Here is a 27467-nt window from a genome sequence, read left to right as displayed (position 1 = left end):
CTGGTGTTCCCTACTATCCAGAAGGTGGTGATGAGGACTGGGAGGGATTGATGGACCTTTTAGCAGGCCAGCCAGAAGAGCTGGACTGGAGATAGGACCTGGGTGACGCCAATGGTCTGGACAGTTCCCCAGACCTTGGCATGCTTTCTCACCCTACTGTGGCTACGGAGGAGGAAGCGTCCTACGTTGTGGTAGTACAAAGGACAGCCGAGGCCTTGGTCCTGGAGCTCCCTTCAGTGGCAGCCAGGACTAACCTCCTGACAGAGGTGCTTCAGCCTGCTTCAAAAGCCTCTGAACCTCTTCTGTCCTTCAATGAAGCCCTCACTGACGTCCATCTGGTCCAAGCCCAGCACAGAGGCTCGTGTGGAAAGGACGATTGCCCGCCGCTATCACCCAGCCCGGGCGACCCAGTTTTCTTCACCCATAACCTTTCCCTGAAAGCTTGGTGGTCCAAGCCTCTTCTTCAAAAGGTGCATTCCCTTCTGCTCCCCAAATAGGGAATCCAAGAAGCTGAATCACCTTGGAAAAGGCATGTTCTCTTCCTCCAGCTTTGCACTGCGTGAATACTGCGTACCTCTTCGACCGATACTTTCACACCATCTGGAATATGTTTGCGTAGGTGCTGCCTCAGTGCCTGGAGGAGTCCCGGGCCGTTCTCTCCAAGCAGTGGCAGATGGGAGAGATGCAGCCAAATTCACGAGTAGATGTGGACTGCATACCACCCTCTCACTAGGCAGAACGATTGCCATGTTGGTAGCCCTTAAACTATATGCCTGGTTGAGGACATATGGCTTTTCGGGGGATGTCCAGTCAACTTTGCTGGACATGCCCTTTGATGGCCGTCGTCATTTTGGCGACAAAGCAGACACGGCGCTGGAGCACTTTAAAGATTCTCGGGCTACAGACAGATCCTAGGGCCTCGCTGCATCTTCCCGTCCACTCCAGTCTGCTTTTTGCCCCTTTCGTGGCTATGGAAGGGGAAGCATTTTCAGTTCACCGTGCTCCCCTTTGGCCTTACCAGCGCCCCTCGGTGTTCATAAAAGTGGTGGCCTTGGTTGCAGCTCATCTCCCATCTCCAGACTACAGCGCACCTCTTGCACTCGCTGGGGTTTACTATCAACGTGCCGAAGTCACATGCTCCCTTTCATCGGAGCTGTTCTGGACACAGTGCAGTTTTGGGCCTATCCTCCCGATCAGTGAGTCTGGGATATTTGGGCTATGATTCCAATGTTTCAGCCTCTAGCCCGGATTTCAGTGAGAATGACTCTGAGGCTGCTGGCCCTCATGGCCGCCTGCATCCTGCTGGTGGATCCTGCCAGGTGGCATATGCAGGCTCTGCAGTGGGACCTGAAGTTGCAGTGGGTGCAGCATCATGGGACTCTTTCAAACTAGGTCCATATCTCGGAGGGAACTGCACAACAACTGCAGTGGTGGTTAACAAACCCGGCTTGGGTCTGCCTTTCCCAACCAGACATTACGATGATGACCGATGCAACACTTCTGGGATAGGGCGCGGCCACCTGGGAGAGGCAGAGATCAGTGGCATCTGGTCTCTGGCGGAGTCCGGGCTCCACATCAACCTGTTGGAGCTTTGGGCGATCCGCATGGCACTGAAAGCCTTCCTTCCGTCCCTCAAAGGGAAAGTAGTGCAGATGTTCACAGACAACACCACTGCCATGTGGTACTGCAACAAACAAGGCGGAGTGGGTTTGTGGACCCTTTGTCAAGAGACATGGACATGGCTGGAACATCAGGGCATGACCCGGGTGGTTCAACACCAGGGCAGACAGACTCAGCCGTCAGTGCCTGGTCGATCACGAATGGAGTCTTCACGCAGAGGTGGTGCAAGGTATCTTTCAGTGGTGGGAAGAGCCTTGGTTAGATGTGTTTGCCACCGAAGGGAACACGCACTGTCAGCAGTTTTGCTCGTTGGGGTTTCCAAGGAGGCACTCGCTCTATACACTTTTCGTCTCAAGTGGAAGTGCGGCCTCCTCTATGCCTTTCCACCTGTACCACTTCTGCCCTGAGTGCTGAAGAAGATCAAGTGCGACTGGGCACAAGTCATCTGGACACAAAGAGTCTGGTACCCCTAGCTACTGAGCATAGCTTTCGGTCCTCCGATCAGACGTCCCCTTCGGTAGGATCTTCTGTTGCAGCAACAGGGGACAGTCCTTCACCCGAACCTGCTCAGCCTCCACCTTCCATGTAGATTGAGGGGCGACAGTTGACAGCTTTTGACCTTCCGCCCGAAGTCTGTACTGTCATCTTGGGAGTCAGGCGTCCCTCCAATAAAATGGTATACAGTTTGTGGTACAGTGCACAGCAAAGGCTGTGGATCCCCTTTCTGAGGTTCTCTTGTTCACTCTTTACTTGACCCAGCAGAGCTCTGCTCTGGGCATTCTTAAAGGCTATCTTGCAGCTATTTCTGCTTTCCTTCGGCTACCACATGAGGCCTCTTTTTTTCAAGTCCCTTATTGTAAATAGATTCTTTAAGGGCATGATTCATCTCTTTCTTTCATCTTCTTTCATAATGCCCCAGTGGGATTTGAATCTTGTTTTGACTTACCTTATGAACGCTCCCTTCAAGCCTCTTCACAACTGTCCTCTCTGGCTACTCACTCTGAAAACTGCTTTCCTTGTAGCCATCACCTCTGCTCGCAGGGTGAGTGAGCTTCAGGCCTTATCTTCCAAGCACCCTTTCTTCTCTGTGCATCCAGACAAAGTGGTGCTTAGGATGAGACCATTGTTCCTTCCTAAAGTGGTTACACCTTTTCACATAGGACAGATGATTACTTTTCCCACCTTTCCCCACCTCCTCACCCTTCAAAGGAGGAGGAGAGACTCCACCGTCTGGACCCTAAACATGCTCTGTCCTTCCTTGACAGCACAAAAAATTTCTGGGTCGATTATCAACTCTTCGTTGGCTATGTGGGTGCCAAGAAAGGTCGGACTGTCCACAAGCGAGCCATCTCTCAATTGGTTGTCCTATATATTAAAGTCTGTTACGCTTTAGTGAAAAAGGAGCCTCCAGTGGGGCTGCGTGCTCATTCCACTAGGGCTACTGCAGCAACTGCTGCATTGGCATGGAGAGTCCCCCTTCTTGACATATGCCAGGCGGCCACATGGGCATGCTTGCACATGTTCACCAGACATTACTGCCTGGACAGCCAAGTCGGGAGGAACGGCTATTTTGCCCCTTCTGTCCTCCAGGACTTTCTGGTATGAACTTAGTTTGCAGTCCCTCCTCCGGGGATGGTATTGCTGGGGTATCAATTCTAATGTAAGGAATCTATAACTAACTGTCTCTTTCAGATGAACAAGTTGCTTACCTTCGGTAACGATGCATCTGTCAGAGTCATAGGCTAGTTATAGATTCCTTACCGCCCCACCCATCCTCCCCGCTCTGTAAACTGATTTCTAGGGATACAGGGTCCTAGTGTGGCGCACCAGTGGTTAGTGTCTTTCATGGCTCTGTGCTTTTGGCGTGGAAAAACGTGTCAGACCTGACGCCAGCGCACAGGGGCGGCATCTAAGTAGGCACTGTGATGCCATCCCGGCGACCATGACGCTGACAATGGACACGGAGTAGAACGACGCCACCTACCGACGTGCAGGGGTACTGCTAAGAAACACCTGGGGGTAGTTCTAAGGTAAGAATCTATAACTATCCTATGTTTCCTACAGATACATTGTTACTGATGGTAAGTAACTTGTTCTTCATGCCTGCTATCCACATGTCTGCCTCACCATATTGTTGACCTTCAAATATCCTGCACACTCTTTGTTTGCTCCTTGGAATTAGTGGATCTCTGATATCTACTATTTGATTTGCTAATTCCACATTGAAAAAACGCGGTTTCTGATGACTATTTCTCCCATTGCTTTCATTACTCACAACTGAGTTTTGGCCTCCCATTTCTATCCCCTCCACAACCCCAGACTATGTTTTACCTCTCCTCTTTTTAGATTTTGATACCACAGTGGTGTTGGAGTGCTTAGCCCCACATGGCATTTATTCTTCTATAATGGTTGTGCCATTCGCTTATTCCTCATACTTGCTTGTCCCTCTTTCCTAATCCTCTGTCCTGGTCTATTGTCACTGATTATATGCTGTCTTTTGTTGAGATTATATGTTCTCTGTTGGTTGAGGTTTTGGTACCCACAGTCTCTGTAGCCCTCATCATATCTAAGCCCCATTCACACACGGCTCCTACAGCTGCAGGCATTGATCATCAGTTGTGCAGCCAGAACCTCTCACATGTAGATGAACATCTAATTACCTTTTGCCTATTTTTTTTTATTTCACAGCACGTTGATGGCAGCTTCTCTGTCAAGCCACTCAAACAAAAACAAATTGTAAGTAACCATTTGCATAAGCATTACAAAAGCATTTTATATTAACAGAGCTTTGAACTGCCTGTTCAATGGATGCGGCAAATGCTAGATGTCCAGTAGTTACTGTGTTTCAGATGACTTGCTGTTTAATCATGTTAAGTTTACTCTGGTTGTATGCAATGCACATTAGTTAGGGCATTGTCTTACTCCTGCTGACGTACTCGATTCTCAACTACTGGTATAATATAAAATCCTGTGTGTGCTTATTCTAGGCCTAGTGGTGGCAAGAGCTTGAAAAACCCCATGATCTGTATCGGAGGGAAGAAATAGAGGCACTGTCTCGTAATACTGTCTTGCTGTGGGCATAGTTCAAGGCATCCTGACAAAATGAACCATGTTTGATAAAGTAACGTAGTGTGTTCTTTCCATAATGTGCCAAACTTCTGCCCCTCAGATTGTGTAAATGAGACCCAAAACATTGGTGTCAGAAGGTCTTTCTGAAGAGCCATGGTGATGTGTAACTCGAGGGTAAAAAGTGGGGAGGGAATCCAACACATCTGTCTTGACTTTTTGACACAGAGGGGACCTTGACTCAGAAAATATTTATTGGAATTGGATTAAGACAGGGGTGTGTTATTGCTCCCCTACGTTTCTCCTTATTTAGATCTGACCTTCTAGCAATTCGGGGGAGGGGGGGCAAAGGGTGTCAGCCCCAAAATAGATGACAAACATATTGCATGCCTTTTATATGTAGACGATCTCGTAATCTCAGATCAGACAGAGATAGGGCTGCAAAGAAAGCTGGACCTGTTCATGAAATATTGTAATTATTAAAAGCTAGTGGTAAATATGGAAAAAAAACAAAGGTATTGTGTTTTGGTAATAAAATAACAAAGTTTAGCTGGTTTCTGGGCTCCAATAACCTGGAGATAGTAAAGGAATATAAGTATTTAGGGGTCTGGTTTGAAAAGTCCCTAAAATGGAGTGTCCATTTGGAATCCCTGAGAACAAGGCCTCTTGTCAGTGGCCTGAAGAGATTCAATAAGGATTAAGGTGAGATGTCAGAACGGCCTGTTCTGAAAGCCTATGTGGCCATGATTCCATCACAATTCTAATATGGAGCTGAACTGATATATATATATATATATCAGTTCAGCTCCATATATATATATATATATATATATATATAATATCAGTTCAGATATATATATATATATATATATATATATATATATATATACATATATATATATATATATATATTACCTACTGGCGGTCGCCAGTAGGTACATATAGTTAGGATTTTTTCTCTATGGGTTTTTTGAAAATTCTATGTCTAATAACTTTGGCGTTTGTGGACGGAATTGGCTGAAATTTTCAGGAAAATGGCACATTTTGTTTCTGAGCAGCCCCTGAAAATTGGGGGGGGGTTCGTCCAGGGGGGGTCGAGAAAAAAGGGGGGTCCCAAAACGTGTTTTTAACATTGAGTTTTCCATAGGGCGGTTGGCCTCACTTTTAGCCCGAACGGCTGAATGGATTTGCACGAAACTTGGCAAAATTGTAGGGACTGGTAGCCCGATGTGCCTTTTGTAGGTCTCAATATATGTGCTTCAGTGGATTTTGAGAAATTAACGTTCAAAAAAAGATATATATCTGTAACAGCGGACCGGGCAGCGCTCCGGTTCGCGGACTTTTCGCGCAACGGAGCTTTGTGAAGCGAAGCTGATTGGTTCTCCGGCGTCTGTAAACATTCCAAACAGTCCGTAGCGGCCGCCATCTTGTCTCTCGGTAGGATCGAGAGACAAGAGGAGGCCAAAGCGAAGGGGCAAATGACCATAAGGGGGCATAGTAGATCCTCGCTGACCCCCTAGGTTTGATGTGGAGGTTTTAAAAGGGCCCCGCGGGGCAAAAAAAAAAAATTATAATAATAATCGAACGGCTGAATGGATTTGCACGAAACTTGGCAAAATATTAGGGACTGGTAGCCCGATGTGCCTTTGCTAGGTCTCAATATATGTGCTCCAGTGGATTTTGAGAAATTAACGTTCAAAAAAAGATATATATCTGTAACAGCGCTCCGCTTCGCGTACTTTTCGCGTTACGGAGCTTTGCGAAGCTGATTGGTTCTCCGGCGTCTGTCAACATTCCAAACAGTCCGTAGCGGCCGCCATCTTGTCTCTCGGTAGGATTGAGAGACAAGAGGAGGCCAAAGCGAAGGGGGAAATGACCATAAGGGGGCATAGTAGATCCTTCCTGACCTCTTAGGTTTGATGTACCATTTTGCCAAGTTTGGTGTAATTCCGTTCAGCCATTCAGGCTGTAGACGTATGTAAATGTCCTATGGAAAATTGCATGGGGAAAACACATTTGAAAGTGTTGAAATTTAGAACCAATTAAAATGTTACTTTGGTTTTGTATTTGTGTGTGATGAAAGTTAATTGGTTATGTATATATGTCAAATGAGAGGAAACCACAGCCATTTTGTGATACTACTGTCTGAGGTACATTTGTGAGGAATTTTTGGTGGTGAATTTCTGGTGTTTGATTTACACAGTACTAACACTTCTCCTACTTTTAAAAAGGTGAGTTGTTAATTTGTAAGGGGAACTATGTTGTACACTTGAAGATAATTTGAAAAATGTTTTCTGTTATTTATTTGCAGTCCTTCTGTTATACTAAATACTTGATAAAGTTAGTTTTATATTATGTATTACTAAAAACGATAAATGAAAGTGATTATTTTTTTCTGCAATTTACAGCAAGCAATTTCAAAATAAAATGGCTCACAATGAAGAGACCGTGGCAATTTCTTTTGAATTGTCCACTACATTGATTGAAATTGAGAGCACCAATAATGAAATATTGTCACAAGGAGGAGATGACTTGTATGATTCCATTAGATTGATTGAAATGGACAGCACCAATAATGAAATATTGTCACAAGGAGATGACTTGAATGATTCCACTACATTGATTGAAATTGAGAGCACCAATAATGAAATATTGTCACAAGGAGGAGATGACTTGTATGATTCCATTAGATTGATTGAAATGGACAGCACCAATAATGAAATATTGTCACAAGGAGGAGATGACTTGAATGATTCCACTACATTGATTGAAATTGAGAGCACCAATAATGAAATATTGTCACGAGGAGATGACTTGAATGATTCCACTACATTGATTGAAATTGACAGCACCAATAATGAAATATTGTCACAAGGAGGAGATGACTTGAATGATTTTTTTGATCAATCTGTTGATGGCGAATTTATCGAATGTTTGGAGACCATAGAGTTACAAGAATCATCATTGCAGACTTTTCATGAGGAAATTGCTGATGAGGACATGTTACTAGTTCTTTCAAATTTAGAAAATTCTGAAGAATACATTTATATTTAGAAATCAAAAATTGTTTGAGACATTATTCATTTTTATTTTTAATTTATGAGGTTGTAGCGAAGTGATTGTAGTATAAAATGAGACTTATAGTATAGAGTGCAACATTTTTATGTTACATGGTAAGTTTACTCATATTTACTTCCCTTCTGCCACTATATTATCTCCAATGTGTATTTGACATCTCTTCTTCATCTCCGGCCTCCTTTCTCTCACTGTGTGTCTCCGATGCATCTTATCGCTGCTATTTTGTGTAATTACAGAAGAGAGTAAAATAAAATAGTTCGGAACGTGAAAAGGGGGCAAAGTAGAGTACCCCTCACCCCCTAGGCCTTTTTAGGCGGTCCCAAAAGGATCAGTTTCTGCTTTCCTGAGAGATTATGGTATGAGTTCCATATACCACAATAATTTGCATTACAACATGCAAGATATCTATCTCCTATTACCAACTTTTGGAGATATTCGCGCTAAGCGCGAATATCTCCAAAAAGTAACACCTGCCCTGAGCAGTTCTTAGCCATGTTATCCAATGGGAGGTGGATAACATGGCTAAGAGCATTAGATCGGTAATGCATGAATATCGCTGACTTTTTAGCGATATTCATGCATTGCGGCCGTTTATTATCGCATTTGCGATAAACCTTGATAATAGCAAGGTTTATCTTCGATAATTTCTGACGATGCTTAGCGGTAAAAAATTCGTTGGTAAGCATCGTTAGCGATAAATATCGCTTAACTTTGGTAATATGCACCAACGTCTGTTAACGTTCGATTCGAAGGAAATGAGGAAGTGTTGAAAAACATTGTCTGCGCCATCTTGCCTTTTTTGAAATGCCACACTTTTGTCGTGCACGGCAGCCATTTTAGATGCCTTGACCAGACCCACTCTCTGCACGCTGTCGATTCGTAGCATGGCTCCCCACCCTCGCAAGCATCTTCCCCAGGCACTGGTCACCCCCGCTCTCTGTCTTATGCATCGGCAATAAACCTCCCCCCATCTGCGCTGCTCTTCCCTGAAAATCACACTCTGTGCCCGCCCGACACCTCCCTTTCGCCCTATTCACTACCGCACCCTCTGACACTCCTCTTCCTCTGTGTCCGATTGTCCAGGCTATCACCTAGCCCTGCAGATGTAGTTTATGGCCCCAGCTGTAAAGAATCACCCCTCTTCAAAGGAGTTATAGTAGATCAAGGCCCACACCCGATGAGATCCGTCACACCACACGTGTTCCTACTATCTGAAAACCATCCTGTATTGTGATTGGGGAGGGGACCGAGCCTGAAGCGGAAGATTCCAGGAATGACTCTTTGTACATCAAAGTTTTTACAATTATGTGTCACATTAAAAATATATAGCACTCCAACAAAGTAGTAGGAATATAAAACTTTAATAACATATAAATATATACAACAAAACAAAAACAGTAAAAACATTTAAACAACGAAGAGACCGTGGCAATTTCTTTTGAATTCCTGATGAGGACATGTTACTAGTTCTTTCAAATTATGAAAATTCAGAAGATGTTGTCTGGGGGTGGGTCGTCAGTAGCAGTCTGTTGTGCGAATAGTTCCAAGGCAGCAGAACGCGCTGAAATCTAGATGGCACGAAAGTGATGTCTAGTAAGTTGCCGCCCAGCAAATAACGGCGTGGGGCGCCGCGGGGGTGAGTGAGTCCAGTAGGCACCACAGCTATTCTTACCGGCATTGCAGAATTACTGCTGGGGACAATGCCTGTGCTGTAGCAGGGTCACAGCAGAAACAAAAAGGATTCTGTTGAAGATGTTGTTGGTTTTCAATTTGAAAACAGTTCTGGTGTCAACTGCTATGCTAATGTAGTGGTTAATGTTTTGTTTTCTCTAGAAAATGTAAAAGAGGGGGAGGCAGTCCAAAGTTCCGTTAAAAGGGCAAAGGAAAGGATCGGTGGTTTGAACTATCAGTCAAAAAGGGGAGGGGGTGCAACAATTTTTCCTACCGGGTCACACTGTGCTTTCACCGGAACTGAGGTCTGCAGGATTCTAGTAATTCAAAGTGAGGCTGGCGCCAGCATGGGAGCGCCGACGTCCCGCGGATACAGTTTCGTCACTCCACGGGCGATCATGGCAGTCATTCCCCATCGGGGGTCGGAGACTCCCGCGGCTCCTCTAGAATCTTCAAGGTCGTGGAGGACTACGGTGGTGGAGTCAACCAGTGACCGGGCCATTTCTTTATGCTGGGCCCGCTCTTGCCAGGTCGACCGCCATTTTGAGAGTTCGGTAGCTACTGGCGATCGCGGGGTCAAATGAGCGGACGGGCTCCACCCTGCCTGGCGAGACGTTGCAGCATGGCCACAGTGGAAGAACCCTTTTCCGGGCGCCTGGAGCGCTGAGGGTGCAGCTGGGAAGCCTCCACCTGGGGAGGCGGGAGAGGCCTGTTCGCACCGTCTCTCCCTCCCAGTGCACCCCACGGCGTCTCGCTTGAGATTTGTTATGGCCGGACCAGGCGATGAGGACGAGGGGGGGGGGGTCGGAGACATGTGCAAGACATCCCCCCCCAGTGTTGTCGCAGCCATTATTCAAGACAGAAGAAGTGTCCCGTCCGTCTTCGGGCCGGGCTTCCGGTAGATGTCGGCCGGACGCCCCTGGCTCTGGCCCCATGAACGGGTTTCTTGGTTTATCGGCTGCAGCCGGATCCCGTCGGCCTCGGCCCCCCGACCGTTGGTGGCCGGACCGGAAGAGCATGTGGCGGGACTACCTGCAACTCTCAAGGGCCACCGCGGCCGGACTGGGAGAGAGAGGGGAGGGTCGAGGAGACATTCCCCCCCCCCTGCAACTGTTCAGCGTTGTAAAGGCAATCCCCTGGCCGGGTCCCGCTGGCCTCGGCCTCTCCTCCGGCTACACCCTACGTTAGGATCTCCTGGCCGAGGCGTGGCAGCAGGACCCGCCTTATATGGGCTGCTCCCGGCTGGGCGTAGCCGCAACCCTGCCCCACCTTGGAAGTTTCCAGAGTGGGGGCGGATGTTCTACTGACTTGCATTTTCCCTAGTCTATCGATTTTTTTGGCGTGGCAGGCGGTGGGACAGCGAGGGGTGATTTGGTTTCTCTTACTGTTTTTCTGGTCTCTCACCACTGGCATATTTTAACGTTTTCTTGTTTCTAGGACATTAATAGGTTTTATCATTACGTTATGTTATCGTTTCTTTGTTCGTTGTTTAATAAAAGTTCATGTTCATCAGTGGCCTACTGATTTTCGTTTTCCTATTCTTTTCTTTCCAGGTTGTTTCATGCTAAAGTTTCTGTTAACAGGATACAGTGATCACTTCGTTATTATTGCATATGTCCTTTTCACTAGGGGTGCTCTCTGGTCGGGCCAGATGACGTATCTCTAGTAAATGGTCCGGGTCAAACAGGTGCATCAATCAGTGGGGAGTAGATAGGCATGACAGATTACAACGGGGGAGAAAGGTCCGCATTACGTACCCTTTCACTATTTGCAAAGATTTTCCTACGTATATTTGCAAACAGGGAATACCTCCAAAAAGAACCAATTCCCAAACAGTCAATGTTTGGGGAAACAATCAATCAATGAGGAACGAAATAGGCACGACGTGTTAAAGGTTTGCGTTACCTACCCTTCACTATCTGCAAAGGGAGAGAGAATATTCCTATTCTTCCTCGTTTGCAAGCAGAGAAGATTCTTAAGAGAATCTACTTCGAACAATTCAATGCTCGATTCAAACAATCAACAAGGGGTACTGTGAACACAAATGAACGCCGCTTATGTACATACACATTGGTATTATCAACAGGTTGTTCCTAATGTTTCTATTTTAGGGAGGTCAAAAAGAGATCCCATTAGTGGCCTACTGATTTTGCTCGATTCCTTTTGTTTTTTTACACGATTTTTCGCTATCTGCAAAGACTAAACAGAGTATTGCGACTCTGTGCTTGTTTGTAAATAGAGAATGAACCAAAGAGAACAATCAATGAAATGGAGAGAGAAGCAGGCACGACTGATTACAACGGGGGCAACGGGGGCAAAGGCCTGCGTTAACTACCCTTCACTATCTGCAAAGAGAGAGTACTCCTAATAGAAATGAGGGGTGGGGGGCAGCATTCAAAGCAGATCAGTGTGCATAAACACGAAAATGTTTTTACTTACCACGTACTTGACATTCGACAGCTTATGATATTTGCTATTAAAAAACCATTGAAATTCACTGAAAAAACCATAGGTTATAGACCATATATAGTTAGGAATTAGCATTTAAAAAACCTTATTTTACTCACACAAAACCATTGAAATTCCATATATAGTTAGTTGCACTAACTATATATCGCGCACCCGCAATCCACTGCTGATCATGTCACATATTACATCATTCATGACATGGTCAGTGACATCACTGATGACATCACTGATGACATCTCAAATGACATCACTGATGACATCACTGATGACATCTCATTTGACATCATTCTTGTGCTAATACGATAAACCTCTTCAGACTCTAATATAACCTTAGATACACTCAGTGTATACAGACACTCACACACTGTCACTCATCCATGGAGTTACTCACACACCTAGTCAGTCATGCAAAGAAACAATCTTACCTCCATTTCTTCAACTATACAGTTATACACACCTTACTTATTCAAACATATACTAACACATATTTACTCTCTTATACAATCCCTGATACAAATTCACAATGATCCATACAACCACTCACACATTCAGTGGCTCTCATGCACAGTTATTTATATATGCCAACTCTCACATGTACTGTGTTTTACATATGTACTTACTATGACATGTAGCATTGAGATATCCATTCACTCATCAATACACTCATGCACACAGTCAACTGCCCATGTAGCTGTTTCCACATGCACTCTTGAACTCATACACCTAGTGAATCAACTGCTCACACATCTATGCACAGAGTCACACACCTCCCAGCCACCCCTACACAAACTCAATCTCCCATACAAATACTTGGGCAACCAATCAATAACACATATAGCCTCTCGTATAGCTAATGATCAACACATGCAGCAGTTTACATCACAACAGACATAATGATGCACAAATTAAGACAGTTCAGTCACTAACCCATGCATTCAGTGAGACACATTTAATCACTCACTCATACAGTCAGTCACGCACCTACTAAATCCTTCATCCAGACACTTATACATCCACTCATTCTTCAATATGTAAGACATATTTTAACTTTACAGAAACATACAGTCACTGGATGTTGTCATCAGTGATGTCATCAGTGATGTCATTTGAGATGTCATCAGTGATGTCACTGACCATGTCATGAATGATGTAATATGTGACATGATCAGCAGTGGATTGCGGGTGCGCGATATATAGTTAGTGCAACTAACTATATATGGAATTTCAATGGTTTTGTGTGAATAAAATAAGGTTTTTTAAATGCTAATTCCTAACTATATATGGTCTATAACCTATTGTTTTTTCAGTGAATATATATATATATATATATATATATATATATATATATATATATTATATATATATATATATACTTTTTTTATTTTTACCTACTGGAAATCGCCAGTAGGTAGTTATAGTTAGGGCCTAGTTTCCGTAGGAAAAGTGTTTTTTCTTTTCCCAATAACTTTGGAGCCGGATGACGAATCTTCATGAAATTTTCAGAATTAGTGACCTGCTCCGGTCAGCTCATGTCTTGAAAGTTTCGGGGTGATTCGTCAAGCGGGGCAGAGAAAAAAGAGGGGTTTTCCCCATGTTATTTTCCATAGGAAACTTTAGACAAAGCTACAGGCCGAACTGCTGAAGGGAATTACACCAAATTTAGCAAAAAGGTACATCTTGGTTCAGAAAGAGCCCTTTTTGTTAAATGGTGTAAATCCGTTCAATAGTTCCTGAGAAATTAGAAAAAGAAAAAGTTTTGATATCTGGGGCAGTGGTGGGTTCGCGAACCCTCTCGACCACGAGCTTCATTCTAATTGGCTGTCAACCCTCCAAACCAGGAAGCTTTGGCAGCTATCTTGTGTCTCGGTAGAACCGAGTCACAAGCAAACAGTAGAAGAAACATAAAAAACAAGAAAAGGGGGCAGGGTAGAAACACCCTGACCCCCTAGGCCTGCTCAGGTGGTCCCACGAGGACCCCAAGGGCCAAAAAAGCATTTTTTATAATATCAGCGGAAAGCATGATGGCTTTGTGAATTCCGCTGAAATTATACAAAAACAATGAAGCGCGGGCTCCCGTGCATCATTTAAAATAAGCCCCAGGGTGGGCCAGGTCCCGGGGCCTTTGCCAATTTATTAGCGCGTGCCCGCGGGGGCCCCCGCAGCCCAGAGGACCAACACCTCCCCGGGGCTTTATTGATAATGTGCAGGGGGGGACACAGCCCCCCCGCAGCCAAGAGGCCTGCCTCCTCCCCGGGGCTAATTTTAATGTATGCGGAGCGCTCTGTGGCCCCCCGCAGTCCTGGGGACCGCCACCTCCCCGGGGCTTGAAAAACAAAATACGTGGGGGGGGTCCCAATCCCCCCTCACAATGCCCCGGGGCTCTGTAAAACTCTTAAAAAGATTTGTGAGGGGGGGATCGAGGCCCCCCACAAACCCCAGTGACCACCACCTACACGGGGCACTAAATATTTAAATTGGGGGGGTCCGATACAGACCCCCAAGCCCCGGTGACCACCACCTCCCTGGGGTATAGAAATGAAGGGAGGGGGGTTGCGGGGCCCGCCTCCTTGCGCCCTTGATGGCCCTGGGGGCCGCAAACCCTCAGGGCCGGCTCCGGCAATGTCCCGGGGTGCTGATTGCTATGACAGGGCGGGAGCCGTGCGGCTCCTGCCCTCTCATAGCAAACTCTGCTTTGGCTTTGGAAGCGAGAGCAGGGAAACCTGCTCTCTCTTGCCAAAGCAGAATTGCCTTTCCACAAGGGGAGCTGCATGTCAGCAGCTCCCCATGTGGAAAAGCAATGCCGGGTCCCGCAGGACGCGGGGAGCCGTCCGGGACCATGGGGGTTTGCGCCACAGAGCTGCGTTGCAGAGAGGTTGTCCGAGGCCACGCCCCGTTTTACACCTCCTCTGCAACGCAGCTCTGTGGCGGTTACTGAACGTACCTGGTGGGCTAGTTGTCCCCCAGGGACCCTCAGGATTGACGAGGACTTAATCCCGTAACTTAGAACGCGCCAGGGTGCACGTTTGCACCGTGTTGCAGCAAGGGGGTGGGGCCTGAAACAACAAGTGTGCAAATGCGCCCCCTGGCACGTTGTAAATTGTGGAATTTAGTCCCCTTCAATCCTGAGGGTCCTTGGGGGTTAACTAACCACCAAGTACCTCCAGTAAGCTCCACAGAGCTGGTTGCAGAGTAGTGGTCCGAGGCCACGCCCCTTTTTGCACCTCTCTGCAAACGCGGCTTCTGGTGCACTGCTGGTGGGGCAAAGAGGTCCTCTTGTGTCCTGAGAACCTCAGGATACAAGTGGACTTCGTCCTACGAGCAGCAGTACCCCACAAGCCGCGTTTGCAGCGTGGTGTTAAAGGGGCGTGAGCTCGGAACACCTCTCTGCGATACAGCTCTGTGGCGCTTACTGGAGGTACCTGGTCGGCTAGTTGTCCCCCAAGGACCCTCCGGATTCAAGGGGATTTAATAGGGACGTTATAGTTAGAAATTTGTATTTCAAAAACCTTTGAAGTTTACTGAAAAAAACACAGATTTCAAGGACGTTCTAGTTCAAAATTAGCATTTGAAAAACCTTTGAAATTCACAGGAAAAAACCATAGGTTTCAGGGACGTTATAGTTAGAAATGAGCATTTAAAAAACCTTTGAAATTCACTGAAAAAACCAAAGGTTTCAGGCACGTTATAGTTAGAAATTAGTATTTAAAAAAGCCTAGAAATTCACTGAAAAAACCCAAAGGTAACAGGGATGTTATAGTTGAATGTCCGGATTATGCCAGGCCCCGGAGGTATTGGTTGAAACCCCTCTTCCAAATCTTGGGTACTCGTAGCCACCTAGTCGCCTTGCGCATTTTAATTACAGACACTTCCCCCCCCATTGTGTGCGGAATTGCTAAATTTTTAAAACAGTTTTGGCTTATTCGATGTAAGAGATTGTCAGTAGCGATTTAATTCTTTTTTTAGCTAAGTTATTTATGGGCGCTTTATGTCCTTTTATCCTTTTTAAATGAGTTCTTATACTGACTTCTTAAAGCTATGTCTTTTTGTATTTTGTAATGACGTTTTGTATATGTGCTTATAAGATATCTTGCATATCGAATAAAAGCTTATGACTTTGATGTTATAGTTAGTTGGACATTTCACTCGTACAAAACCAGATAAATTCCCCCGTTATAGTTAGTTCAGCTAACTATGACTCGCACCCCCGCAATGCATTGCTAATGACGTCACATATTACATCATTCATGACATGGTCAGTGACATCACTGATGACATCATCCACATGAAAATCTGATGCACCTCCTCACACCCCAATATAACCTTTGATACACCCACTCTAAAATACAGAGTACCATTTTCGAAACCATCGACAACAATACCAGTCAGACACTCGCACTCACTGATTCCTAGGTCTACATACACATCCACTCATTCACCCATACAATCACTCATACATGCAGTCACTCATCAATACAACACTATCATATGCACTCATACACCTATAAAGAGACTCGCACACCACCACTCATCCAGAGTTACTCACACACCTAGTCAGTCATGCAAAGAATCAATCACATTTCCATTTACTCAGTTATACACACACACCACATCACTTATTCAAGCAGAAACAAACGCATACTTACTCTCTTATACAATCACTAATACAAGTATACACTCATTCATACAGCCACTCTCAATATCACTCACTCACATATAGTCATTTATATACTCCAACACTCACATATACTGCCTTTCACATATGTAGTTAGTCACACATTCTTTCTGTCCCACCTTTCCCCGAATGGCCGCTCAGGCTGTTTTGGATAAGGAGGATGAGAAAAATTGCTGGGGGAAGGCCCTATACTTAAGCTTATGGCAGTCGAGGTGTGTTTCCTGTAGGAGGCAGATATCTGCTCATGTGGTCTCGAGATAAGTAGGTACTGCCCTTCGCTTAGTTGGAATGTTATGACCTCGCACATTGTGTGAGGATTCTAAGGTGGGTGCCTGTCATGAATTTTAGAGACAGCTGCATGCTGCTGACGTTGTCGCCGCCCCTATCCCCCGGAAGTGGCAATAGATTGTGATAAGACTGTTGACGTCCAGTCGTATGCGCAGTGGTGTACCCTATGTGAAGTGTATACCCCGGATGTAAGGTAAACAACACAAATAAACAAAAATATACATCTCGGAACATGGTCTTAAGTTCAGTCCTGCAACCAGGTGGGGCTGCATGGCCAATCCAATGGGGTTCTAGGCGTGGCCAGTGGTCCCGTCTCCCCCGCCATCCACCCGGCCTCATAACTCCATGTGGTGCTGTAGATTGTCCACGGCTTTCAAGTCCCATCAGGCCTCGCCAGCGCTGATGGTACTGCCTCCAAAGCTGCTTGCTGGCTTTTGGCTAGCTCTAACAGATCGGGTCTGTTTGTTGTTCGTTGCTATCCCTGTCTTTTCCAGCATGTTAGTCTCTCCCTCTGTGGGGAGGGGCCCCCAACTTGTTGCTCTCCTCAGGGTTCAATACCCAGCACCCAACAGGTCTCTGTTGATCGTAGTTGATATAGCCTCCCTTTCCAGCGAAAGATCAGGCTAAAAGGGTGGCCCCATGAATAGGATATCCCATGGCTGCGTAGATGTGTGGTAGACGGGCGGAATGTTCTTCATTTTTGTAGCGTGAGGACTGCCAGATCGGGGATTGACCCTGGAAGGTGATGGGATGCATGTTGTGCACTTTAGCGCAATATCTCCTCCTTGACTTGGAAATCATGCACGCAGACCAGGATATCTGGAGGGCTGGTTGAGTTCAATCTGGGTAGACCCGGTCAGTTTGGATGCTGGAATCCGACGAGCCATCGAGGATGTGGCGGAAGAGGTCACTGGCATATCCAAAGATGCCGTCTCCCTCTGCCTTAGGCAACACACCTCTTATTCATATGTTGTTCCGTTGGGACCTATTTTCTAAGTCCTCCAGGTGGGGCTGTAAGTCTATATGTTGTCCCGGAGACGAAGAACCTCCTGTTGAAGCTCCTCGGTCTCATCTTGCAAACCCCCCTCCTTGTCCTCCAGTTCCGCTACCAGCACTTCTACATCTCTCTGGACCTCTTTGATGTCTTGTGAGAGTTTATGCTTTATTGATTTGAGATCTTCCTGGAGAGTTGTGAAGAACGCCTCCAGAAAGGTGCGGGTTACTGGCACTTTGGTTGTCTGATCAACCCGGTCCCCATTTGTTTTAGTTGCAGGCGTGGTCCCCCGCGGGGCCTATTGCGGGGCGGGAGAGCATTTCCTTCAGGATGCGTTCTTTCTCGGGCCGGCCAGTCACCTTTTGAAGTGTGTCCCATTGAGAACGCTTGCGCTCAGTAGTGGCTGTGCCCTAGGCGAGAGGACCATCCTGGTTTGTGCTGCTACGGGCTAGTTCACGGGCCCTGATTTCTTCCCTTCACACACGGGGTCTTGGTGCGGCTGAATTAGTGCTCTGAGAGGTGACTAGCGCTAAGTTTCCCCCCCACACCACCCAGGTGCCGTGTGTGAGGCCCGGGGACCCCTACTATTGTTCTAACGCTGCAAGGCCCGGGCTGATCTGCCCGTCGATGCCGGGAAAGATGGGACTCACCGCAACGATCTATCGGGCCCTGACTGCTGCTGCTTTAGTGGTTTGCCGTGCCCCTGGATACTACCCACTCTTCCTGGGCCTCCCGTCCCGCTTGGGGGCTTTCCTTACCCAGGGTTCTGGTTCAGGAGCTTCGTGCAGGCCGACGTTGTCATCCGCTGGGGTTGCCTGGTTTCCCGGTGGCTATGTGTACTGGCCCACTCCAGTGAGTCGCTTCAGTATTCGGGAGGCTTCATCACCTCCCGAGGCCTCCCTCTCTTGTTCTGCCTCTTTCATGTGAGCCCAGGCCCGGCCTCTCAAGCGCTCCACCTGCTCCTTTGTGGCTTCCTTGTTGTGGGCCCGGACCGATATGCCCGGGGAAGTCAAGAACAGGGGGTCCATCTTCACTCGCCTACAGGCCCCTGCTGCTGCCGCTTAGGTCTGTCTTTTGCCTCCGCAGAAGGCGCTGCGCTCTGCTATTATGCCCTTGTCAAGGGCCCGGGCCGATCTGCCTGGCAAAGTCAAGGAAGGGGGGCCGACTCTCCCCGCCTACAGGCCCCCGCTGCTGCCGCTTATGGCCATTGTTGCTCCCACAGGAGGCGCTGCACTTCCCAGGGTCTCTTGCTTCGCGCTGTGGTTCTGCTGGATCTCGCTGGCAGGACAACCGTGTTTTCGGCTGGTGTCCGCCAGCTCCACTCACCCCCGCTTTCTGGTTTTCCCTTCGCCAGGCTCTGCATCGCTGTAGTGTGAGGCCCGACCAGTGGACCCCGCTACTGTGCTTCTTCTTGTGGCCTCAGTGCTGTTGCCGCACAGGGGTCCAGGCTGCCACGCTCTGGCGCCGCTACGATGCTTCTCGCCCGGGCTCTTGGTGCTACCGGGCTGGACGAAATTATACTGGGTATTTCGGCAGCTCCGCACCACTATCTGAGGCCAGGGACACAGTCTATGGCGGCGGCGGGCAGGGGAGACGGCAGGGCACGTTCTACCTCGGTGACATCTCGGATACTCCCCTTGAGATATTTTTTAAAGAGAACGAAGGAACGGTGGGGCCGAGGGTCACACTCTGGGAAGCATACAAATTGGTGCTGAGAGTTAGGGCGCAAAACCAGATAGCATGGGAAAAGAAAAATGAAACTGAACGGATAGAGACTCTACAGCGCCAACTCCTGACTTTAGAAGAGCTGACAATTACAGGACAAGATCCACAGCTCACCAGACGACTGGCGACACTTAGACAGGAATACAGTGATTTAGCTTATAATGTGGTCAGAGACTAGCACTTAGCCACCCTACACCGATTATACGATACCGGGAACAAAGCCTGAAAACTGCTCCCCTGGCTAATCAAAAAAGAAATAGAGAGCAGGTGGGTTAAGTGCATAATTGATGGACAAGGACAGATGAGATGCACACAAACGACAAACAGATAGTGGCAGAGTTTGCTGCATACTATAAGGACTTTTATGAGGCCAAACCCTTATCTGACACCCAGGAGATAGAGGACTACCTCTCAGAAATACAGACTCCGTCACTGGAAGGGACAGACAGGTAGAAGCTGAAAGGAGATCTGTCTCTATAATGAAGTGAAAGCGACAATAAGGAAACTGCACACAGGGAAAACCCCTGGAACAAAAGGCTTTCCTGCTGAATTTTACAAGAGATGTGCAGATCTCTTGAGCACCCACATGCTAAATCTCTACCAGGATGCATACGATGAAGGGATATTTCCACCAGACCTCCGCCTGCGCACAATAGTGACCATACAGAAGAAAGGAAAAGCGAGGGATAGATGTGAGTCTTATCGCCCAATTTCCCTCCTAAACGTGTAAGTGAAGGTCCTTGCGATCATATTGGCCTCAAGATTGAGAAATGTCATAACATCACTGATTCACTGTGATCAATCGAGCTTCACGCCCGGGAGGGCGACTAGATGGAATCTCAGGAGAGCCCATAACTGGACAATGGCGTCCAGTGAACGAGACACCCCACACATATTCTAATCAGTCAACGCTGAGAAGGAGTTTGACGCAGTACACTGGCATTTTCTGGAGTCTAAGTAACGTTTTTGGGACCCCCTCTAAGGTTTACTTTTAGATCAGGGAGAAGAGGGGAACCAACAAATACAATAGAAGAAGAGCTCCCTCGTGACCTTTAAGCTATTTGTTCAGGGTACCACCTCTGATTATTCTGGGCATAAACACATTACAATAACACAATCTTTTTACTTTCTCATTTTTTTTATTATTTAAATAATTTTTTCATTCAGTCACTTCTTTTTCTCATCATTATTCTGAGTTACATTTTTTTATATTTTCTTCATTTCAAATTGCATTATTTCCATTTTAAATCACAATACAAAATTCATAAATCCTATAATAATATATAAATAACCTTATCACCAGGTAGAGAACAACCCAAGCACAACACTCTCTCACACTCATCCACATTCACAACTTCATCTATTCATATTCATAACACATTCTATTATTTTTCTATCTGTTGTCCAGTACGATTGTGGAAGCGAGTTGCCACACGTTGGATGTTTATGGAGAAGAACATAGATTAAGAAAGCAATTGGATGGAACACAGCTCGGAACAATAGAGAGTTGGATAACCGTTGGCAGAGAAGAAATTAAAATATAAGGTCAAAAGAAAGAAAAAAAGATTTTAAGGTTCCTTATCTTATACAGGATATATCTGCTTACAACGGATACTAGCGAACTACAGATGTTATGGTCCTTATGAGATCTTGAAGCTACTAGTGTGGAGCTAGCTACGTGGGACATACCAAGATAGAAGTCCCCCCTACTATTACGCGAGGACAACCTGAGAAGTAATTTAAATTGTGGTCGCTATATGGTGTATTCTCCTAAGCGACACGTGGAAAGACTGAAGTCCAAAATGTAGTATAAAACTCCAGGTCGTAGAGAACACTTATTGATTTATCTGGCGGGTCCTGATGAAGGTGGTCTTCATTGCTGTTATTTTACACCGAAACGTGTTGGCCAAGTCCTTGTAAAATCCCACCAAAGTGGTTCCATACTGGACAACAGATAGAAAAATAATGGAATGTGTTATGAATATGAATAGATGAAGTTGTGAATGTGGATGAGTGTGAGAGAGTGTTGTGCTCGGGTTGTTCTCTTCCTGGTTATAAGGTTATTTATATATTGTTATAGGATTTATGAATTTTGTATTGTGATTTAAAATGGAAATAATGCAATTTGAAATGAAGAAAATATAAAAAATGTTTAACTCAGGATAATGATGAAAAAAAGAAGTAATTGAATGAAAAAATAATTTAAATAATAAAAAAATTAGAAAGTAAAAAGATTGTGTTATTGTAATGTGTTTATGCCCAGAATAATCAGAGGTGGTACCCTGAACAAATAGTTTAAAGGTCACGAGGGAGCTCTTCTTCTATTGTATTTTCTGGAGTCTACCCTCATAAAATTCAGCTTTGGACCAAAATTTTTAAACTGAGGTACAAGTGAACAGAAAAACATTCCCGGAATTCCTAATTGACAAAGGGATCAGGGAGGTGTGCCCCCTATCCCCACTGCTGTTTTCATTGACAGTGGAGAAGCTAGCATGTCGAATTCGAAAACACCAAAGAATTTAGGGCTTCAGGATCACACAGGAAGATACGAGTGAGGAAAAAATATCTTTATTTAGCAGACGATATCTTGTTATACATAACTGAACCTGAAAACACGATCCCTGCTATCTTTCAGACCATCGAAGAATATGGTAGACACTCAGGATATAAGGTTAACTAGTATACGTCAATGGCCTGTAACCCTAGATCCTTAAGTAGGTGGCCTCCCTTGCCTGAGTACTTAAAGATGGTAGAAGAGAGCTTTATATATCTGGGCATTTTTCTCACAACAGACAAGAAACTCTGTCTTGAACACAATGTTAGACAAATAATACGTAAGTGCAAAGATGATACAAAACGATGGAGTACACTACCATTCACTATAATGGGAAGGGCTGCAAAATTTAAAATAATCTCACTGCCTCAGTTCCTTTATGCCCTGCAGAACTCCTACCTCCCTCTCCCGCAGACAATATTCCGGGAAATTGAGGCCGAATTGCGCTCGCTACTATGCATGGGGAAACACCCGCAGATTGCACTTCACACACAGCAACGGAACCCATATAATGGGGGGTCTAGCAGTACCAGACATTGAAGCTTACTATTGGGCAGAACATCTAACACCAATCAACGATTGGATACACGTTGACAGAAATCACTCCACATATAGGGTAGAAAGGGAAACAGTGCAACAACATACATTCACCCACTACCTATATGGGCAGCCAGGGAAGCACAGCCTACTCCCAGCCACAAGAAGTACCTTGGAAGTGTGGGGGAGGGCCTCCAAAACACTTGGATGGGCTCATAAGATAACAAAAACAATGCCGCTCTGGAAAGAAAACTGGCTGAGGGAAATAGGTAAAATAAGAGGTTTCGGCCACTGGCACACAGTGGGGATCTCAACAGTTCGAGACATTATTTATGGTCAAAGGTGCCTTCAAAACCTTCACTGCCCTACGCAAGAAATTCCAACTCCACAGCACTCACCTCTTTAAATACACAAATAAGACATCCATGGGCAGCAGAAGCCCTGACCACAGAGGGCTTTCCCGAATACGTGCCGCTAGAAGGCCATTTGTTGCAAGAGCCGCTCACACACAAAGCAGTAGCCCTTACGTACAAAACGCTGAATAAAAATATGCCAGAGAATCTTGGTATCCTTTGAGATGAATGGGAGGCGGAGGTGGGTGCAATGGAAGACATTGATTGTGAGGCTGCCCTTATTCTCCCCAGAGAGGTGGCGTTTAGGACATGACTCCGTCTTATTCAGTATAAGATACTACATAGGATCTATTATGATAGGGACAGGCTCCACAAAATAGGATGGGCGGGCACTCCAAATTGCCTAAGATGCCACGGTGAGAAAGGGGACTTCTACCACACGTAATCAGGCTGCCCCAAGATACAAATATACTGGGGAAAGATCACACAAGAACTTAGTGGGAGAATCCAGGCCCCCCTCGCGCTAGATCCAAAATTCCTCTTACTAGGGATAAATAGCTACATAGATAATCCGAGACCACAACTACTGTTAAGTGCCATGGGAGTAGTGTCATGAAAAGAGATATAGCATGACACTGGGGCGCACAGGACACACCAACCGTAAAGGAATGGAAGACTGGAATGGATCAATGTATGGCAGCTGAAAGGGTACCATACAAGAGTAGAGGGTGCCCAGGCAAGTTCTGAAAGGTATGGGGAAACTAGATGAAACACTATGGACTGGATTTATTGGACAAGCCCACACAAGCAGTAAATGGGAGGATATATAGGCACAATGGAAGGAAAGGGAAAGTTAAGAGGGTATTAACAAAGCATGACAAATGGCGAAAGGCACAAATGTTTCCAGTGATACCTGACAAGTGTGCGTGTGCAGAGTATGAACTACGAGGTTTACTAGACGGATGTCCAAAAGATGTGCAAAATGTTGTGTTATTAAAACAAAATCAATAAAAACATTTTTTAAATATAATGCTTTACTAGAACCAGATGTGCAAGCATATGAATTTTTGGGAGCGGATGACGATCAAGTTAAATATTTTGTTTCAAAACCCTCAAATCCACCCATAAATGGAGCTCACCAGTTTTCTTACAGGCAAATACAGTAGCGGACACTCAATTGGATGACTCAACAGGAGTAATAATTCCTTTGGTGCACATGTTATCTAATAACTCCTTCAATTCTTTATGCCCAGACAATGGTACAGGTCTGACTTTTTGCATTTGCAGGAGATGCATTAGTCTTCAGTTTTATAGAATGTTTGAAACCTTTAATAACACCCCTTTCTCACTCAATACTTGGGAATATTTTCTTAATAGAATGTCCAGTGTCATCTCTTGAAATCTGTCATTTACATGTGTTATAGATGATACTGATAAATCGCCGAACATAACAGGTTCACTTACACCTGGTTTGAGGATGGTGCCTAGATTTGCTTGATCCTGCCTCCCCAAAATATCACTTCCGTTCACAGTTACGTAAATATTCGTAAAAATACTTCTAACTTTGAACACAACACGTCATTAAAATACCCCTTCATAAGAATATCATAATCCCCAAATGCCTTTGGATTGACATCTGCTGGAATCAATAATTTCTTTGACCACAACCTATCAAAGGTGTTATATGCAAGAATGGTAATCGGCAAACCTGAGTCTGCCACTTTACCCAAGTTAACTTTACCAATACTTACATCACAAATGGGACGTCTGCACCTTTTTCTTTGACCCTCCGCAATGTTGACATCCGCTGTGAGTAATACATTAAGACTTTCACATAGTTTGTCCTCATCAACATCAACCGGCTTTACTTTGGTTCTCAGTATGTGTGATTTACAGACCGAATAAAAATGCCCAATTTTCTTGCAATTAGAGCACCTTTTACCCTGTGCAGGGCATGTAGCACTATTACCATGTGAAATGTTGACCCACACTTATAGAATGCAGCAACTTTTTTTCCCTGTGTTTTTTAAAAATACATTCTTGTTTACAGCAGCATTAACTTCCACATCATCCGACTCCCCTACAGTAAGTAGCAACATGTGAACTAGCCTGTGACTCACATGTCTTAACTCTGAGATCCTCTGCAAGAATCTTAGAGGATATGCCAGATCGTTTATTGCTGCGGGCAATAGCCATGACCTCATCCAAGGATGGATTTTTACATGTTAAAATCAGTTCTTGAATCTTTTTATTAAAATAATTAAAAACCAACTGATCATGCAAAGAAATGTCAAGACTGGAACCAAACTCACTTAGCAGCTAAAACTTTAAGCACTGCTAAATAGTCATCAAATGATTTATCAACCTCTTGCTTTCGTTTGAAGAAATTGTGCCTCTTAAGCTTAACAGAAGGTTCATCGGTGTACTGTTTTGCCATTATAGCTGTAGCTTTTAGATACACATCCCAAGCAGCACCTCCAGAATTGGGTGAACATACAGCCGGTAAATTATCAAATACTTGCTGACCAGTGTCACCCAAATGATTAAATAGTAAAACGGCATGACGTATTGCATTATACTTAAAAGCATCTATAGCAACAAGGTAGTTTTCTAAAACCTTAAGCCATTTCCTCCATGGCATTGATGGTTTCCCTGGATTCTGCAAAAACCGTAGGTGGTTGCACCACATTACTGGAAGAACCCATAAATAAGCCACAAAGTGAATTAAAACAAGTAACAGCAAAAAAATAGATATATGCAATAATTTAAGATGGGAAACTACACAAAATAGTACCAATACAAATGTGTGCCTGTCACTGAAACAAGCGAGCAAACTAAAATGAGCCGGTAAAATCTTGCAGTTGAGCACGGAACATTGTATCATAAAAGTAAGCAATTCCAAAGCCAGAAAAATAAATCCAATATGGCTGCTGAATGGGCTTTCTGAAGATTCTGGAATCTGAAATGCCGAAATCAATGCTGTAATCAACATGCAGAGCGTGCTTCAAAAGTAAGCTATTTCAGTGCTTGAAAGAAGATAGCTGGTACGACAACCTCCAAATGATAAAGTACCTTACTGCTCCAAATATAGCTCCAAAGCTCAGAACAGTAAACACAATTAACACGCTTGTTTCCGTCTTTGAACTCTTCCATGTAAATCTCCATGTAAATAAAAGCAAATGCAATGAAGGGATCCCCAGGGTGTCGGTGGGTCCAATAACTCCCAAATCTCTTGTCGCCAAATAGATGTTGTGGGTTAGGAAGAAACCAAGTAAAATTCCAACACTAGGAAGTTTCCAAACAAAATGTTTATTCCGATACAGGGCCCACAACAGCTTCCCTGCTTAACAGCTCATAAAATGACCGCTTCAGCTTACAATCTAGAATTTATACACATACCCTTAGGGCATTCTAAACTCCATGAAGGTCCAAACCCCCATCAATGTTAATACTAGAACACAAGGATATACTACATTCTACAAATATCTCCCAAGTGCCAGCTGGATCAGGAGAATTTTGTAGTGGTGCTCAAGCGCCCTGACAGGTGGTATTGTACGGATCCATGCTGACTCCACAAATCCCTGGAAGTGATGGAGCGGAGCTACATACAAGTGCCACTCCTGCGTATTAACATCTGTTCCTTTCTGACCATGCCTTCGGGGACAGATTCAGACCCACTGTCCTTATGTTGTTGGTCTTTTGATGACTCCAAACATCTTTACTCTGTGTGTTAAGGAGCGATGCCCCCAATAAAAATGAAAATATTAAAGCTGTGCCACAAAAGCAGGATGTAGGTAACAAGCTCGCGTGATGTGTGTCTTTGTACCCTGGGTTCTGGCCATACCTCTTAAGTTGTGTGATACAGACATCCTAACATACCTGAAGACGATTCAAGACCAGGAGGTGAAGTTGAACATTACTGATCACATAAAGAAGTTGCAGTCCAATTGCAGATCCCGTTGCAATCCGAGTTACTGGCCTGGCAAGGGGGCTGGTCTCGCAACCATTCTACTTCCCACTCGAAGTCCTTGAGGTAGTCTAGGCACAAGCATAAGAAAGCGCAGTGGGAATCAACCCCCATCTTGCAACTCTGACTCCAAAGAGAATGTGCGAGGGCGTCAAGATATAAATAGCACTCTCTTTAGGGGCCGATTCTTCAGTTGGTCCTGGTGTGCCAATTGAGGGCTTTGAAGAGGCCATGCTGCAGATTTTCATCATGCTTCTAGCTCCCTCGGAGGTCCCTTTAGACCACACTGAACCGCAGGAACCTCCAGTTGCGTTCCCATTGACTGAGGACCCATTGCCAGGCCCTTACTGAATCTAGTACACCTTTCTACTCTGACCCGATATTCATACTGGTTCCTGCTGCCCCAATGCCAGTTGATGATTCATTGCCAACACCCATGTCTGTTCTTGAGCCGACCTCTGTTCAAGCTTTAC

At 45.3% G+C, this 27467-nt stretch overlaps 1 protein-coding gene across 3 annotated transcripts in view; it reads left to right on the top strand.

Moving 5' to 3' along the window:
* MGRN1 (mahogunin ring finger 1) overlaps positions 1-27467 on the top strand; it is a 336236-nt gene that overhangs the window by 136631 nt on the left and 172138 nt on the right. For all 3 annotated transcript variants that reach the window (XM_078663001.1, XM_078662999.1, XM_078663000.1), the window contains exon 9: positions 4309-4356. In XM_078663001.1, the coding sequence (XP_078519127.1) occupies positions 4309-4356 (48 nt within the window). The remainder of the gene's footprint in view (positions 1-4308; positions 4357-27467) is intronic.

The sequence above is a fragment of the Lissotriton helveticus genome, chromosome 10, assembly GCF_964261635.1.
Source record: "Lissotriton helveticus chromosome 10, aLisHel1.1, whole genome shotgun sequence".
Classification (NCBI taxonomy): Eukaryota; Metazoa; Chordata; class Amphibia; order Caudata; family Salamandridae; genus Lissotriton; species Lissotriton helveticus.
This window is presented reverse-complemented; position numbering and strand designations above follow the sequence as displayed.